This window comes from Carcharodon carcharias, chromosome 20 (assembly GCF_017639515.1).
Source record: "Carcharodon carcharias isolate sCarCar2 chromosome 20, sCarCar2.pri, whole genome shotgun sequence".
NCBI classification, from domain to species: Eukaryota; Metazoa; Chordata; class Chondrichthyes; order Lamniformes; family Lamnidae; genus Carcharodon; species Carcharodon carcharias.
Genome location: NC_054486.1, coordinates 69,693,554 through 69,713,107, shown reverse-complemented (window position 1 = coordinate 69,713,107; position 19,554 = coordinate 69,693,554). Strand labels below are relative to the sequence as shown.

The window sequence follows — 19,554 nt, the reverse complement described above, 5'->3', positions numbered from 1 at the left end:
GAATTAAATGTACTCTGCTCTCTTTCCATACAGAGCCTCAGTGACCTCCTTTATATAACAGTGAACAGTGAGCTGGATGATGTTGGAAATGTTGCTTGCTTCAGCAGGAAGGAGCCAGATGCACAAAGGGTTCATGGTCACAGATACCATCACATTTACTGGCAATGCCATCTTCACTCTGCTCTGAAGCTGGATGTCCGCCTGAATCAAGTGGCAGGTTTCACTGATGACCTCCTTAATGAAATGGAAACATCACACGTTCTGTTCCTCACTGAGGTAAGAGAATTATCCCATGGAAACCCTGAGTGGATTTGGCCTCCTCCCAAGAGCCCTTCTCCCTTTCCTTCTCCTCCTCCCTCTTTGAGCAGTTTGTCCTCCTCTGTCACCTGCGCTGATTCTCCCTGTCATCTTGCAGGTTAAGGAGAAATAGAAGAAATAGAAGGAGGAAGTGGTCTGAACAGAACCCATGAAGTCAGAACAAAGACCATCACCTTACAAGACAACTAACTCAGCAATAACCTGTAGAAATGAATCAGCAAAATGTGAAAACAGTTGATAAACCCTTTAAATAGCACTGGTGGAGATCCTACTGTTAAACTCGCTTCAGTTATCGAAGGTTAAGAGACGGCGCTAGCTGGAGTGATTATCTTTTAAACAGGCAGTAGAGTAAGTGACGTGAAACACCTGCATCCATTCTGGTGTGCTCCCACTAACACTTTAACATAATCTCTGTCAGAATAGCTAGAATCTTGGCTGGGATCCACTTATCCAGTCCCAAACAGGGACATGATCCTATGGGAATATGGGATTGGAAATGGAGGGGTGCAGGGCCACACTATATTGAGAGTTTCTTTCGACATCCAAAATAAAGTGGTCACAATTCAGTGAATTGCAATAAAGAAAACACCCAAAGCAAGTGTTTTTCACTGGCACACATCACTGAAATGAAATGGTGCAGATTAGAGCTTTTGAATATTAAATATCTTCAGCACTCTTTGGACCCCGCAGGACACCAGTGTCAATCTCACTGCTGTAGGTTAAAGTGCCATTGGGGCCTGAATCACATCATCAGACCTTGACTTTTAAACCTCACAAGCTGTTCAAATCATGCCGGTTAGATTAGCACAGGGCTTGTATCGACTGCCAAGCTGCCTATATGTTAACACCCTGCGTGCCCCATTCTCATGGGGTTAAGTTTTTGCATGTGAAACGGAGGAGCAGCACTTTACAAACAATGTCCATCTGCTTTGCTATTGCTCTTATTTGCCATTTGGCTCAGAGTTACATATTGAAGGCTTGGTGACTATTTCCCACTCTTTTATTGTAGCACCTTGTATGTGTCATTAACAATTTAGTCTCATTTCCACCCCATCTGTCTTGCATTCAATTAAGGAATCTAGAAATGCATTGATCCAATAACATATTAAAAATATACTTATGTGGAGTCAAACACATTGAAATATACAAGTATGCAATCTAATACAAATGTTTAGATGCTAAAGAACCAGTAGAGCTTAGCATATTACCTGCAAAATAGGACTGTAAGAACAGCAGTTCTTAATATAATATCACCTAATCTGGCTCAATATTGAACCTGCCCACAGAGTTGATGCCTTAAAGTTGATTAATTAAATTGGCTTGAAATCCACCAAAGATTTATGTTTGTCTTGATGTAGTGCTAGGTGTCAGCCTTGTCTCAATGGCAGTATTCTTGCTTCATCAGAAGATTGTGGATTCAAGCCCCTTCCCAGAGACTTAGGCACATAAGATGAAAGCAAAATACTGCAGAAGCTGGAAACCAGAAATAAAAACAGAAAATGCTGGAAAAACTCAGCAAGCCTGGCAGCATCTGTGGAGAAAGAAACCGAGTTAGCGTTTTGATTTTGCATGACTCTTCTTCAGAGCTAAACAGAAGTAGAAATGTGGTGAATATTATACTGTTTAAGAGGGGGTGGAGCAGGTGAAGGGAAATAAAAAGTCAGGGATAGGTGGAAGCTCAGGAGAAATTGACAAAGGTGTCATGGACACAAGATAAAGTGAGTTAATGTAAGTGATAAAGACTAAAGAAGGTGCTGACAGAGGCATAAAGGTAAATTAGCAAAATATTTTAATGGCAGAACAAGGGTCAGCACTCTGTGAAAGCACAACATAGAAACAAATGATAGGTGACCCTGTTGCAGTGAGGGGAGAAAGGATGAAAAATATATATAAAATTAAAATTAAGAAAAAAATACATTTTATAAAATGGATTTTAAAAGGGGCAAAGATGGAGAGAGAGTTCATGGTCTGAAGTTGTTGAACTCAATGTTAAGTCCAGAAGGCTGTAAAGTGCCTAATCAGAAGATGAGGTGCTGTTTCTCCAGTCTGTATTGGGCTTCACTGGAATACTGCGGCAGGCCAAAGGAGGACATGTGGGCATGAGAGCAAGGTGGTGAGTTGAAATGTCAAGCGACAGGAAGGTCTGAGTCATGCTTGAGGAATGAGCAAAGGTGTTTATCAAAGCAGTCACCCCGTCTGTGTTTAGTTTCCCCAATGTAGAGGAGGCCGCATTGGGATCAACGAATACAGTAGACCAAATTGAAGGAGGTGCAAGTGAAGCACTGATTCACCTGAAAGGGCCTTGGATAGTGAGGAGGGAGGAGGTAAAAGGGCAGGTGTTGCACCTTCTGTGACTGCATGGGAAGGTGCCATGGGAAGGGGATGAGAAGTTGGGGGTGATGGAGGAGTGGACCAGGGTGTCACAGAGCACATAATCTACGTGACATTCTAAGCCTGAGGAAATGCTACAATGCCACCTTGCAGATGAGGCTTTAAACCGAGGCTCCTTTCCAGTGAATGTAAAAGATCCCAAGTTATTTAAGGAAGTTTAATGGGGTTGGGGGTATTGTGGTGCAATGGGTAGCATCCCTGCCTCTGAGCCAGAAGCCATGAGTTAAAATTCCACTCCGGAACTAGATGGCCAAGGAAGCTGCATTTGTAACATGGCCAAACAGGTTGAGTAATTTGTAAATCCTTCCAATAGGCCTATGAGAGGTGGTAAGAGTGTGAGAGTCTCCTGGTTAGCCAGAACCTGTAGAAGGCATCAGCAAACCACCGCAGTCCCTTGCCAAACTTAACCATGGACCAACATATGGAAGTCCATGGTCACCAATCTTAGGGTATGGTACCTGAAGAGAGACAGAAAATGAAGTTGGCCTAGTCAACATTACACATCTCAATCAACATCAATAAAACAGATTGCCTGATTCTTTGCGGGGGTGGGGGTGGTCTTGTGGTGTGCACAAATTAGCTACCCCATTTCCCTATATTAAAACAGTGACTACACTTCAAAAGTACTTCATTGACTGTGAATCACTTTGGGACATCCTGAGGTTGTGAAAGGTGCTATTTAAATGCAACGTCTTTCATTAATATTGCCTTATCTACCTTCAGCAGAAAGGAATAATAAAGCAAAATGCATCAATTTTTAGTGAAATGGATAATGAATGGCATTTCAGATCAGGTAAACAACAGTTAAGTAAGTGTAATATGCGAGCATCATTCAGTAGCGATAAGCCTGCCTGGGCAATCATGTGGGTAATTACTCCCAGCCGAAGTACTGAATGCTGGGTATATTTTTACTTGAATTCTTGACAAAAGATGAGTATCATACTAAACTAACAAAATTAATGACAGTAATTTAGTATAGCAAAACAAGGGCAGTAGTAAGTATTAAATCATTTTCATCTATGAAATACCTGTAAAAAATTTTATCAGCCCAGTAGGCATAAAGATATTTACTTATTTACCATTACTTACCATTTCACTGGAATATCTTGGATGACCCACTGATCCCACAACACTGTATTTTTAATAAACTTTCAAATATCTCCACAGTAGGTGTTCAACCAATGAGTAGCAAAGTGCCCTGGCCAGAAGCCAGGAAGGAAAAATAAATACATATATCTATGTCAGCCTGGCTACTTTATAAAATTCTTCTTCTGTTTTTCAAAATGGCCAATTGCTGGACTGATAAAATTGCCACAGCTAACCACATGATGGTAGTTCTGGAAGCTTCTGAGCAGTTTAAACATGAACAAAGGCTAACACGTGAAACCCCTGGAATATAATAAAAGCAGAAAATGCTGGAAAACTCACCAGGTCTGGCAACATTAGTGGAGAGAGAAACAGAGCTAACGTTTCGAGTCTTCCGAAGAAGTGTCATATGGACTCAAAATGTTAACTTTGTTTCTCTCTCCACAGACGGTGCCAGACCTGCTGAGATTTTCCAGCATTTTCTGTTTTTATTTCCGGTTTCCAGCTTCCACAGTATTTTGCTTTTACCCCTGGAATTTAGCACGCCTTGCATCATATAAACATTCCAGCCAAGCCAATACAAAGGTGATGCGTCTGCACCAGCCAGCTCTGGAAAAAAGCAGAGTTGTTTGGGACTTGTCATCTTCAACACTGTACTAATGATTCTTCAGTTACCTGCTCAAATCACAATGGGTTTTAACAAGGGTGCCTCGTCAGCTGGAACCACTCTGTCACATGACTAAGACTTGAGCTGTTTGAATTCCTTTAACTAGACAGCTTTTGCATTTTATCTTCAGTTGTAGTTTAATCTCAGAAGAGAAAACCAGACTCCAGGCGAGCAGCCGGCCTTTGACCTCCATCTCTCTCATAGTCCAATCTCCCTCTATTTTGCCTACAGAATGAATTAATACCCAGGATACAAGAATACTTTGCTGCATCTTCAACAGACTCAACCTGCAATTGATTTCCTAGGATTAAGACTAGGAATTCTGCCTGGCAAAGCCATCTAAAAGATGTCACTGGACTTTTGATTCTGGCCTCTGGGCTCACATGAAACCATAACTTTTATTCTTATCATAGTCTTGCCCTGAACCCTTTTCCTTCCCTTATCCTTCTTTTATTGTATAAATGCAAAAAGAGGCGACATTGCGAAACCCCTTCCCGCAGTGTGTGTGTGTGTGTGTGTGTGTGTGTGTGTGTGTGTAAAATAAACCACCCCTTTTATTTGACCTTATCTTGAGTTTGCTGTGGGATTATTAATAGACGATTGAATAGCTCTGAAACTGAAGGGTTGGGGAAACCACACCACCACTTATGAAGGGGGCATCAAAAATCAGAAACCTTTCTGTTTCTGGAAGGGTAGTGTGGAGAAACCAGGACTGTTTAAATTAATCCCCTTCCGGTCCATAACAAAAGTGATAAACCAACCTTGCTCATCAGTGTGGATATCTCCTGCTTTCTCCAGGTCAGAAATTCTTGCCTGCAGCCTAGTATTATCCTCTTTCAGATCTATGAGAAGCTCTTTAGTTAGGCTTTCATTAATCACTGCTCTGTTCTGGATTTTCTTAGCTCTTTAAAGACAAGGAATGTGCACATGATGTGTGTGCCATTAGGCATACCCATGTATCATTATAATGCATAACTATATTGCACAGCACTACATCAGATTATTTTAAAATCTCTGACGTGTCTTTATTCAGCAGGTAATATTGTTGCACAGAATGTGGGCATCAGGAGAGGATGTTGTGGTGTTAGAGTACCATTCTTATTAGGAAGTCAATGTGGGTGAAGATACTGTTCTAGATGGAAAGCATAAGTCTTTGTGTTTTTAATAAGTTATGCCATCTATAAAAATGTGTCCAATATATTTTAGTGCTTCTTTACATAGGTCTTTTCACCACCATAAATAATTGTTTGACTTCCCCTTATTCTCCCTGTTAGGCAAACAGGCGAGGATATAGACTGCAGCCTAGATTTTTGCCTAAAAATCTGGATCTTGTTATGTCTAATGCTTAATGTGTATGTTAGCAAGACTTACTTTCCACATGGGAAAGATGAACGTGGTTTTTCAACATCTTGAGGGATGGCTCTCAGCATTGCACTGCTGAACATTATTTTATTCTGGTTAGCAGATTAGAGTGGTTGTCAGCTCAGCACTGGAGAATTCAACCATACAACTATAATGCGAATACAGCAATCAATGTACATATTAAAACAACTTTAACTAAACAACCCTCCCAATGCTAGAAACTAATATAAAAACAAAAAATATTGGGCTGAATTTTCCCAGAAATGCAGTAACTGGCGGGTAAAATGCAGTCCTACCCGCTGAAGAAAATGGGGGTTTTCACGCAGTATATTCCTGAACTCACCTCATTATATATTCACTCCCGTGAAACATGCCGTTTCCATAGCGGGCGGGCTCTCATTCGCCCTCTTGTCGTCACTGTTGCATGATGCCGGCCACCATCATTAAAAGGCTGCCACCAGCAAAGTGCTCATTGCCACCAGCTCACAACCATTGCCTGGGAGACATGGCCTGCAAAGGCAAAAAGACTGTGGCACCACCACTGCCCACCACCCCCCTTCAACAACAGGTCCTTCAAATGACTGCTGGATGCTGTTGAGGCCCACTGAGATGTGCTCTACCCCCGCTCTGGCCGCAGGATGGGCAGCAATGTCACGAACTTGGCTTGTGAGGCAGTGGCAGCAGTGGTCAGCATGAACATCCTGCAGAGTGCCACAGAAGAATGAATGATTTCCTCCTTTCCACCAGGGAAGTCACTCTTCTCATCACTCCCAACTCACACACACTCAGACCCACCACACACCCAAAGGGCCCTCACAGCCAGTGTAAGGGGCATCACCATTCACTCTTTCACACACACCATCATTGTCCTCACCCAGTCCATGGGACCATTCACTATCCACACAGGCCAGGCATACTTATCATCTGGACCGGCAGGTCGCCTGATACACTCTCCCCAGCTCTATTAATGCAGGACAAACTGCCTCACAACAGGAGGGAAAGATCACAGATAGGTGGAGGGATGCCGGAATTCAAAGTTCTGACAGAATTTGAAAACAGAACCATCCAGCTGGCCGGCGATGACTGGGACCGGTCCTGTGCTGACAGTGAATTCTAGGCGCTGCTCTACCAAGTGAGGATCCAGCAGTGCAACATCCATCAGACAACCATGCTGTGAGTGATGTGTCCTCTTACACAGGCCACTGCCATGCACTAATTATCTCCCCTTGCTTTTGCAGGCATATCTAGGAAACAGCCAATGGAGTCCACGACCCAGGGCCTCCAGGCAAGTTCTGAAAAAACCTCCGAAGAGGAATCTGAAGGCACCCTCCCTGAAGTCCCGTCACAGCGCTCACTCACACCCTCCGCCAATGCAGAAACACACACCTCGGTGGGACCTAGCTTTAGAGTAGCCTCGGGGCCACAATCTTGCGAGCACATCACACTTTCTGATCCACAGCAGATGGAGGCAGGGACTGCCCAGGTCCCCTGCACTTGAAGGACTGCTGGAAACCAGAACGTTGCTGACCCTGAGTCAGATGACAAGCCTCTGGACTCGGTCATGTCACAGTTGCTGGAGCTCCAAAGGCAAGCTAGGGAACAACAGGAAGGGATGTCCACTGCACTCCCTAGATTGCAAGGCATGATGGAGGAGTCCGCCAGTCTTCAGGCTGAGGTGATAGCGCCAGCATTGCAATGCACCGAGGTTAACACTGGCAGATGGCGGCCACCATGGCAACCTTGGTCCAGGACGTCACTCCTGCACTGCTGCGCGGGCTTAACTCCATCGCTGATGCCATAGTTGGCCTCCAACATAGTGTGTACGCGAGAGGGGTGCTGGGCAGCTCAGTCTCACTTCAGCTACCCCTTCCACTCACAGAGTCAGCCAGGGGCCCTCGGGAACCCATAGGGAGGAGGATCACAGGTGCACGCTCTAGGGCCATCCACCCACATGACTCTGGGAGTGACCGGCCCATCTGACTCCCCTGTTCCTGTGACCTCTGCAGCTTCACAGGTGAAGGAGGGTGCCACTGCCACACAGCAGGACCTCGAAAGCAGGTCGGGGCCCTCCACATCTCAGCCCTCCAGAGGATACCCACCAAAGTCATCACAGACAAGGTGTAGCAGTCAGCAGGCTGCCTCCACCTCCGCTGTGGATGTTCCGAGAGCACCAAGACATAGCGGCAGGGTTAGGAAAGTTAGTTGCAAAGCCTGGGTATGGGTGTTAATCACTTGTACATACTGTTCACTATTGTCAATAAACTCCCAAGAATGTCTCCCTGCCTATGGCTCCTTGTTCTGATGAGCAGTGCTCTTGTCACTCAGATGTCAAACCTTTCTGCAGAAGATAAAGGCAGGTGTCTCAGTCCAGGGCCTCTTCCCTGTGTCTGTGCAGCCTTCAGACCAAAGTGATGGTCCATCCTCACATTCCCTGGAAACATAACTGATGCCTACACCTTGGCATTGCTGGTCATTGCTGCTAGAATGTGGTGGGCAGGCACCACAGAATTCCCTCATATTCTCTCTGTGTTCTCAGCACCTTTAAGGTGGGGCTGGCCTCCATCACACCAGCATCTGTGACCAGTGATGCTGTGCACCAGCTCCTGAAGGGCTGAGGTGCTGAAGGCGGACACAGCATCAGATGCGTCTAAAGTTTCATGGCTGTGTCTCTGAGATGGCCCTGATGATGGAGCGTAAGTGAGCTGCCCTCGGCCAGACAACAGTCAGACATTCTCAGAGGCCATGTGAAGATCTATGGAGTTGTCCTCACTGCATGTCAGCATCATCCTCCTGCGATCAAGCGACTATTAGGGCCTCCACTGCATCTCCATGAGAGGAGCATTTTTGCAGGGGGTATTGGCGCTAAGATAAGCCAGACTGGAGTCAAACATTCACAACTGTGATGTGAGGATCTAGGGAACACCTCACTGCATGTCGTCATCATCCTCCACAAATCTGTCAGCTATAAGGGCCTCCCGAGTGCTCCTGACTCGTTTAGCCAGTGCAAGAGCCTCGTTCTCGTCATCGTCACCACCGAGGGCCCCCTCACCCTCATCCCCGTCAGCATTCTCCTCATCGGAGGAGACATGCAGCTCTTCCATCTCCTCCTCAGCCAGCTCCTCACCCTGTTGCAGCACCAGGTTGTAAAGGGCACAGCAGACGATGACAATACGTGACACCCACTGCGGACTGTATTGCAGAGCACCACTAGACCGGTCCAGGCATCAGAACCACCTCTTCAGCATCCCGATGGTCTGCTCAACCAAGTTGTGAGCTGCTGCATGAACCTCATTATAGCGTCGCTCTACTGCAGTCTGAGGCCGCCGCACGAGTGTGATCAGCCACGGCTTCTGTAGGTAGCCCTTGTCACCAAGAAGCAGCCTCTGTGGACCCTGGAAGACTGCAGGGATCTGCGAGCGACTCAGGATGTAGGCGTCATGCACACTCCCTGGAAACTGTGCACATACCTGCTGGATGCATTTCTGGTGGTTGCATGCCAACTGCACGTTCAATGAGTGGAAGCCCTTGCGGTTGATGAAGTCCACTGAGTATAGCAATGGAGACCTGAGCGCCACATGAGTGCAGTCAATCGTACCCTGTGCCTGTGGGAATCCAGAGATCAGGGCAAATCCAATGGTCCTTGCATCCTGACTGTCCCGGTCCCATGCAAAATGCACAAAGTTTTGCATGGAGAAGATGGCATCCATAACCTCATGGATGCATTTGTGGGTGGTGGATCTTGAAATCCCACAGAGGTTACCTGTGGAGCCCAGAAAGGAGCCACTGGCATAGATATTGATTGCTGTGATCACTTTCACAGCCACTGGCAGTGGATGCCCTTCATGTCCCCTTGGCGCCAAGTCCTGCAGTAAGTGGCAGATGTGAGCCACCAGGTCCCTAGACGTGTGCAGTCGTTGGCAATACTGGTTCTCAGTCACCTGCAGGAATGGCAGGTGGCATCTATAGACTCTGGGTGTTGCTAGGCGCCGACCAGCCACGGCTCACTGTTGCTCCTGGGCAGCATGTGCAGGAGCCCCTGCTGCCCCTTCTTCATGAGGTTGCTGCTCCTGTCTTTGTGCGGCCAGGAGTCTCAGTCGCTCTCCCCTCTGTTTTCTACAGTCTGTAGGTCATCAGGCATACAGCTAGATCACCAGGGTCCATGATCCTGATGTGGTCCTCCTGCAGCGTGAAAGAGAGAGAGAGACGCGGTTATCATGGCTGCATTTAGCATCTTTCCTGGCCATGTGTGACCGCCCCTTAATGCTTCTTGGAGAGTGCTAGTCACCCTTTGGATGGCCAGAGATGAGTGCGCTGCATGACTGTCCTGTCAACCTGGGACACTGGTCCAAACCAAGATGCTGAGATTGCAAGGGGCTGTGAGTGCCACCAGCAGTGACTACTGCATGGCCAGAGTTGGTGAGGAGATTATACAATGTGTGCAGTTCAACTGCTTTGCGGTCCCATAAAGTGGTGGCGACTCGAAGTCTGTGCCGGGGGTTGGGGGGTAAGATATGGAGCACTTGGTGGCCCTATGGTGCCTCCGCGTTGCTTGCATGGACGGGCAGGCTAGGAGCCTGACCCCCATCATATCATTGTGACTGCGCCTGATCTGTCTCAGTTGCAGAGACATGGTCAGTTTATACAGGTGCCCTGAATGCGTGGCCACTTCCTTCGTTTACCCTGGCCCCCACCTCGATTGCCTGTGCACGGGATGCAGCACCAGGGCACACTTGACCCCCGCCCTTCCTCAGCAGTCGCCTCCGAGGCTGGCTAGCACTTGGCCCCAGACACGCCCCCCCACCCACCCCCCCGCGCGCGCCCCCCCCCCCCCCCCCCCACCCAGTCAACAGACGCCTGCAGAGCCAGGCATCAGTTGCCCCTACCCTCCGGCGTCCCTGAGGCCTGTAAACACAGGTGAGCTGTGGAGAACGCTGCTGCTCACTCACCTCAGTTCCCCCAAAGTGCAGGCCACCAAATGCATGTTATCTGCATTGTGAAACATGTCAATGTGCTTTCCCGCCAACGTTGATACAGCAGGGTTCCAAGAGCCTGGTGGGATGGCCTTTTAATTATACACTAACGTATTACAATTAGCTCCCAGCGGACGATGGTGGGAAACACAGCCCGCCGTTGGCAGGCTGAGCAGAAGATCGTGACCTGCCCTCATACCGTCGGGAACTGGATCCTGCCATATTTTCCTCGCATGCCACCTATCACATCCGCCACCAGCGGGCTCGGAAAATTCCACCATTGAATATACGCATTCTGTCCAATAACATCTAAAAAGAGAAAGGATAGCTTCAAGTTTTCAATGTAATCCCTAAATTAGAACTAGGAAACTTGAGGATAAGCAAACTGTTCTACAAGATAGAATGATAGGTAAAGCAAAGGGGAAATCAAATAAGAGTCATGAGTCAGTCACTAATTCATATTATAAAGCAGATGATCATGTTTGATCTAATTAATGCAAAACATTACATACCATAATTTTGTGATAAAAATAATACAGTAATGCTCATGGTATAGATAGCAATCTGTCTGCACAGGATTTTTATGAATACAATTGTACACATGAAAATATCAGCATACAAAGTAGGAGGGAAAATTAGCCTGTAATGGAGTAACCTAAATGTAGCAACTGCATAATTTCTCTCCACCCGACATTCACACAATCTCATGTGGCAGAATTTTCTGCCTATCGGGCGGGTGGAGCGGGAGCAGGCATGGGCAAGTGCAGACCTAATCGCCGCCCGCGATCAGGTCTGTGCTGCCATTTTACTCAGGCAGGCCAATTAAGGCCACCCAGCGTGAATCGCGGCTCCCAAGGACAGCGGGAGTGGGCGGGCGGCGGCCGGACTGCAATGACCGCTGGGTCCAATGGCGACCTGGCAGCCTATTTTAAAAAGCTCCTGCAGCCTTTCAAAGGCTGAGAATCACGGCCAGTGGAAGGGCTCCTCAGAGCCCTGCTGGTGAGCAGGCCAGGCAGGAGGATAGGGCAGAGGGGCACTGTGCCCCTCATTTGTCAGATGATTGCATTACTGCCTTCCTCGAGGTGGCAGCATGGTTGGAGGTCCTGGTACCCCAGGCCAGGAGGAGATGCCCCCCCCCCCATATGACCAAACATGCCCAAGTGGAGGTAGCGGAGGTGGTGAGCTTCCATGACGTGGTGCGGCGCACCTGGACCCAGTGTTGCAAGTGCTTCAATGACCTGTTCCGCTCAGGAAGAGTGAGTACCATGTTGGCATTGGTCACTTAACCCAGCAGGTAGGCTTTCCCCTCCAAGTCTGAGTGTAGTGACTGCATTGAATCATTGACGGCATTTGTCCTTCACTGGGTGGACCAGCAGATATTGCCCATGCCAAGGTCACCCTGAGAGGGTGATGAAGAGATGGGTTCTGTACCCGCATCATGTGGTACACTGAGACCCACATTACTGTTTTGGGGCTACCTGGAGGAGCTGCACATAGGCGCAGTGCTGGAACTCCAGGACATGTCAAAGTCAGGGTGATGGCATCCTGGGAGGGGAGATTCAACGTGTCATGGCACCTTTTGATCTGCTGCCCTCTGCGCTTCACATGCTTGTGCAGGTTAGACTGTGTGTTGCCTAATGTGACGTAGGCAGCATTTGGCCAAGGGGGTGTGGTTGGGGGGGGGTGGTGCTGGGAGACAGGCCTAGCATCTTTGTGTGTTCGGCAGCAGCAGGGTGCGGAGGCACTGGAGCCCTGCAATGTCCCTCTCTGGTTGGGGTTGGTCGTCTGTGAAGAGAATCCAGGTACAAGTATCACTAAGCAATGCTCTTCTCTCCTCTCAGGAAAGAATGCACATAATGCCGCCGAGCGGGTGAGGACTGGCGGCGGCCTGGCACAATTGCCGATTCTCAGCCGCTTCGAGCAGGAGACCCTGGATTTGGAGAGGCGCCATGCACCCAGGTCCACCAGTGTTAGTGAGGCTGGGGTGCCATGGGCAGGCATGTTTGCCCAGCACTGAGGTCATGTGTTCCAGCAGCCACGACAGTGCTGAATGTTCATTGATTGAAATTTGCAACATGGCTTCACCATTGCTTATGGAAGGATGAGCGCATAATGATCCGAGGGACAGGTAAGCACGTTAATATTGTATCCACATTAACTGATCCAATGTCCTTGTTCTTCCTTTCAGCATCAGCGGAGCAATGGCCAGGAGGAGGAGCAGCAGAGGCCCCCTCTTACACCTGAGGGCCCTGAAATCTCACCAGTGTCACACCATCTCTGCCAGGAAGGCACAGGCACAGATACTAGCACCTCGGTGGGAATTAGAACATCGGCTAGAGGCCTGGGGCACAGCAGTTGCCTCCAGTAGATAGTTCAGCCCCCATTCCCAGGCTAAGGGAAGGCTTCCTGAAACATGTAGGCCCAAAAAAGATTCCTCACTGCAGAGTGCTGACCTGAATGTTGTGAGTCCAGACCAAGCAGCTGGTATGCATTTTGAAGTATCGCAGATCACACAGACAAGTATCAGTAACTTTGAAAAGTCAATATTTGACAGAGCACATTCGCGACTCCACTGAGCCCTCTTACCACGCCTGTAGATGAGGTTTCTTAACAATGTGTCCTACCCACCTGCCTGTTGTGCCTGTGCGCTGACCCAAAGATTGCACGGGCACTGAAAAATTGTCTTCAATTGGCGCTTCAAGGGCCTTAATTTGCGGTTAATTAATGGCGGGTGAGCATCGGAGATCAACGCGTGCCTGCCCAATGACATATCACGATGGTGCGCAGTGATGTCGGGGTGCTTGCCTGACGTCACCGTGTGTCATTTTATGTGCAGGCATGCGGGACCTGCCCCCACATGCCAACGGGAAAATTCTGTCCATGGGAAAGGCAAAAACACAGAGGAAAAACCTTTGGCCACTTCAGGAAAGAAACAAAGTAAATTTCTTTCAGATGCCTAGAGCTGATCAAACAGGCACCTGATGATCAATATGACTATGTGACATATTCCCTGTTGATCCACCTACTTTCTTTTTGGTTGCTTCTTGCAGGAACTCACTTATCAAAATACTTGCAACAAATCCATTCTCACTATATGTGATGACAGCTTGCAGAAGTTGATGGCTAAGGGTGCCAATCAAGTGAGCTGCTTTGTCCTGGATGGTGTCAAGCTTCTTGTATGTTGTTGGAGCTACACTCATCCAGATAAGTGGGAAGTATTCCATTACACTCTTGACATGTGCCTTGTAGATGGTAGGCAGGCTTTGGGGAGTCAGGAGGTGAGTTACTTGCCACAGGATTCCCAGCCTCTGACCTGCTGTAGCCACAATATTTATATGGCTAGTCCAGTTCAGTTTCTGGTCAATGGTAACCCCCAGGATGTTGATAGTGGTGGATTCAGTGATGGTAATGCCATTGAACATCAAGGGGTGATGGTTATATTCTCTTTTGTTGGAGATGGTCATTGCCTGGCACTTGTGTGATGGGAGTGTTAATTGCCACTTGTCAGCCCAAGCCTAGATATTGTCCAGGTCTTGCTGCATTTGGACATAGACTTCTTCAGTATCTGAGGAGTCGCAAATAGTGCTGAACACTGTGTAATCATCAACAAACAGCCCAAATTCTGACCTTATGATGGAAGGAAGATCATTGATGAGGTAGCTGAAGATGCTGCAGCCTCGGACACTACCCTGCGGAACTCCTGTAGCGATGTTCCAGGACTGAGATGATTGACCTCCAACAACCACAACCATCTTCCTTCATGCTAGGTATGACTCCAACCAGCGGAGAGTTTTTCCCTTGATTCCCATTGACTTCAGTTTTGCCATGGCTCCTTGATGTACCTGCACCACATGGACTGCAGCGGTTCAAGAAGGCAGTTCACCACCATCTTATCAAGGGAAATTAGGGATGGGCAATAATTGCTGGCCCAGCCAGCAATGTCCATCTCCTGTAAATTGAATTTTAAAAATTATAGACATAGATTGCAGTGCAATGGAGAATAGGCCTATCGTTTCTGGTCTTTTCACGCCCACAAATTTCTTCACCTCCTTTGCAGACTTGCATAAATTTCCCCTAATTCCTTCATCCAGATCATTTATAAAGATAGTAAAGGGCAATTGCCTGACGTCAAATTGTGCAGAACTTCACTAATGACAGGGCCCCACACACCTTCTCTCGATACTGAAGGACAGATTGGGAGAGCAAAAATGCTACAGATTCCATTCAATATTTTGCTTTCTTGTTGATTCAGAGATTTAGAAGATTTAGGAATAAACAGCGTCCTTCTTTACCTTTCAGCAAATTGTAATGTTGACATGGTCCCATCATAATAGATGTCTGCTGGGCTTATCGTTGTAACCTAGAAATAGTTATAGTAAATAATCAGTATGCGGGAGTGAATGCACAGTCATTTCAAAATCTGAACAAGAAGTACCCATAAAGATTTGTTCAGTACCCCACTTTTCACGTGAATTAAAAACAGTCTCTTACATTAAAATATGACCTCAAATGATAGTTAATTTAATTTTAAGCACAAGCCCATGTATGCATATTGTAAAAGAAAGGAGAAAAAGAGGCATTCGTTATTCCATTTATTCTGGAGGTAGTTCAGGGATTTAATTTATTTCATGGCCTGTGGGATTGCAGGCAAGGCCAGCATTTGTTGCCCATCCCTAATTGCCCTTGAACTGAATGGCTTGCTAGGCCATAAAGTGCAGTTGAGAAATTGCTGTGGAGCTGGAGTCACATGTAGGCCAGGCCAGGCAAGGACAATAGATTTTCTTTCCCATCTTAGTGAACCAGATGGGTTTTTACAACAATTGACAATGGTTTCATGGTCACCATTACTGAGATTAGTTTTCAGTTTCAGATTTGTTCATTGAATTTAAATTCCACCAGCTGCCATGGTGGGATGTCCCCAGAGCATTAGCCTGGGCCTCTGGATTAGTAGTCTAGTGACACCAATGTCTCTTTTCACCAGTGCTAACCAGTTCATTCTCTCCAAAATCTTTGTGTAATAATCACATGAAACAACAAAGGCAATGCAAAACACAATAAGATACCTTCAGTAATGCTGAAGTCTGACTACTTCAAAGTTTTTCTGCCCAGAATCCTGACGTTTTAGTGAAATGGGCTGGAGCATTTGTACTTCGGCATGTCAGAGAATAAGTTCTCTGCAGTTACAGGAAATCTTCCGTAAATAAAGAGCTCTGTGCTGTGCTGTCCAGTTTCTGTCCAGCAAGTCAGCATTTGGGCCAAAGGTTTTTGTCCCTGCACTCAGCAGCCCTTGATTTTAATTATCAAGAAAATCCCAGGCTGGTGAGTGTGGAGCGGATTTTCCTTCATCTTTAACAAATGGAATTGAACTCTTCTCAGATCAGAATCATTAAGTCACTGCGGTGGGGCTTGAATCGGTAGCAGACGTTTTATTGTTTTGGAAGGGAGAAAAATCATGCTCACATTTGTCTTCATGTCATACACAGATACCACAAAGATCCGTTTCAGCGTGAGTTATATCTCTACTTCATGTGTTTTGAAACAAATGGCGAATGTTGTCAGCCACTTTTCATGAAGATGGTATCCTTTAAATATTTACTAAAGCATAAACCAATTTCACTACTGCAAATAGGAGTATTAACCTATAAGATCAGCTATGTGAGATCACACCCTATTTAAAATCATAGCCCTTGAAATTATAAAGTGTGGTAATAGGTATAAAAGCTTTATGCATTTGAAATTCCTCTTTCCTGCTACTGTAGGGATGTGTTAATCCATTTATTTTAAAAGGTTAATGCCAATGCTAAAATAGCCATAAAAGGAATTTGAAATGAATGCATTAAATGTTCATACCTACCAATTCACGCCATAATTTCAGGGCCATAATTTTTTGAAATAGCAATTTCAGTCCATTGTCATTTATTTGGAGGTTTAGCTGCTCTTTTTCCACCCTCTAATGGATTGCTAAACACTTTTACTTACTTAAATATTTGCAGAAACATGTTGGAAGCTTAGCAGTTACTCTCTATTTTTTTGTGTCTTTCTTACATAGAACATGCAACAAGTATCTTGTGTTTTTTGATTTTCTTCCTTCTCCCCTGTAAAACAGTTCCGTAGATACCAGTAGTCCTCTGGTACTAGCAGCATTCTTAATGTGGGAACCTAAACAGTGAGACATAGGAATCCCACTGGAGCTCTTCTGGTCTCCCGTGCTAAATTTGGTGGCCGAAAAACTGGCAGGACAGGTGGAGAAAAAGCCTAAACAATTGAAAATGTCCATTTATGCCTTTTCAGCAGGGGATCTGCTGACTTCCTACCAACATTACAACTTGAGGCTGTGAAAACCCTGTGGCAGTGTCAGTACTGTAAACTGAGGGCAGTTTCAGCTTGTTTCAGCTTTTATCTGATGTCCACATATGCTAGCTTTCTGTCAGCCACCACTGGACAGCAGTCAGGGATTAATTCTCCAATCCCAAAACCGTGGGCACAATGGCTAGTTAAAGCTCCTAATCACTGCTACAGCATAGAACAGCCAATGAAGGACAGAGTGGGCACATTGCTGGTCTGTATGGCTCAAGCGTCACACTCAGTCACTGGGGAACTCTCAGAAACTTATCAGCAATTATCTTTCCTTCATGATTAGGTGGACTATGCTGCATGGTTTGCAAATTTGGTAACTTGTAGAACTCGGTGACATTCCAGCCATGACATGGTCACTAATGGATCTTAATTCTGTAAGCAGTTGGGATCGATTATGACGTCTTCTTTACAAGTTGAATAAACTGGCTAGCTTATTATTCCTCACCTCAGAGTCTGAAAATACAACCATTATGGACATAAAGCACCATAAAAGGCTGTGTGTGATACACTGATAAATGGATAGATATCTTTATTTATTACACTTATATTATAACAATTCAATAGAAATTGTATTCCTTCTAATGAATAGACAGCAGGAGTCAGGTGTTCCAAAATGCACCAGTCACTGAGCTGCCCTTGAGTTGAAAATATAAATGTACTAACTTGTCCTTACCACAATTTCACCCAAGTGTAGTTAGATATAATTTTGAAAAATGCAGTTGAAACAGTTTAAGATCATTTTTGACCTTCCTGAGTTGAGAAAAGTTATTAGAAACTTCAACCATGCCATCAAGACTCACCATAATGGTCTTGCTGTTCCCTCCTAGTGCCGTGCTAAGCAATCTGGTCAGTATGGAGTTGCGATACGGTATGTACTGAATTCTCTTGCCCACAGCCTTGTCCGATAGGGAACTGCATAATACGTAATGAACAGTAAGCAGTTTCTCACTTTAACAACAGGTACATAAAGACATCAAGGCTTGGTCCCACTGATTTTGTTTAGTATAAAGAAATGCCAGTGCAGGAACCAGCATAAATATAAAAACTGCAAGCTGAACTCCAGATGCAATATCGGTTTCATTTATTTTTTTGAAGAAAGGTCAGATTGGGTTAAGCTCACCTAATAACATTTCCAAGAGTTGTTAGACTGAGATTGATTGCTCGTGCTTCATTGAATCTGTCAGAAGCAACTCCCGCACTTTGTTGCCTTTCACTGCCAGCCAAATCCACCAGGTTAATCTCCGAATGCTTCATCATGAATCGGTCTGCAAACATCTGTTACGAATACTAAACAGTTATTTACTTCTTTATCGAGCTATTATCAAGGTAACTGTCAAATTGAGTAACATCCAACAGACACGCTAAGAATTGTGGGCAATAAAATTAAGATGAAAAATGTTTAACAAAACATGAAAATACAGACATGGTGGATGGTGGTGAGAGCTTTATTGCAATGGTCAATGTTAGGTTGGAAATAGGGAACATTTGGCTCATTTTGCTAAAAAAAGGTTTATACCAATATTTAAGCAACCTTTCAAGAAATGAAATGATAGAAATTGAATTTCTGGCTGATCTCTTTCATGTATATTATTTTGTAGAATTTTAAAGGACTGATAGAATTAGAAAAAGCAACAAGCTGTGCTTCAGAGCTGTATTAATGTCCCTGTGACTACACTATTCACTGATGCTGAAAAATATATTGCTTCTCAATAATACCCCAGCATTGAATGACATGATTGTAATTTAACATGGATATGGAATAAATTATGAACAGGAAAAATCCTTGCAGTTGACAATCAATACCATTAGATATAAATAATGGAGTCAATAGTGGATAATTCACTTGCTTTGTGGCACAGGACAACAACGTCTTGACTCTAGACAGCTAAGGCCACTAACCTGATGGACAACCAACACAGAGACATAAATCAGCTCTATTAACTATTGAAGGACCTGGTAGTGCTTATTGCTTATACCACACATGTGGGGACCGATTTTCAATTTTGAATTACATCGTGATGGGATGGATGGTGGGATTCCCAACATCACCAGCAAGAGACACGATCAATTTCCATGGTCAAGCCTTTTTATTTTTCTGTTGGGTGAATTAAGATGTGGGCTCATGTCATTATAAAGTCATCTCTTATCTTCCAATTACATCCATCATGTTAACTTTCCATTAAAATACATCTCCTTTCTACACATTGGGAATACATCTGAAAGAAAGTACCCACTATTAAACAATACACGTATAGACAATACTGGCCCTCACAATGCTATGACTAGTATTTCAGAGACGTGTCAGAGTTAACCAATGGCTCACTGGTTCTGTACATACTAGATACTGGAAGAGTGGGTATGGAGAATGCATGGGGGGGGGGGGGGCATGTGGATATGGGGCAT

General features: G+C 45.5%; 1 protein-coding gene across 1 annotated transcript in view; it reads right to left on the bottom strand.

The window, feature by feature from the left end:
• Positions 1 to 19,554, bottom strand: part of LOC121292341 (kinesin-like protein KIF28P) — a 73,333-nt gene that overhangs the window by 30,364 nt on the left and 23,415 nt on the right. Inside the window, 4 exon segments of the mRNA XM_041214193.1 lie at positions 5,224 to 5,366; positions 15,087 to 15,154; positions 17,952 to 18,063; positions 18,272 to 18,426. Of these exon segments, the coding sequence (XP_041070127.1) occupies positions 5,224 to 5,366; positions 15,087 to 15,154; positions 17,952 to 18,063; positions 18,272 to 18,426 (478 nt within the window).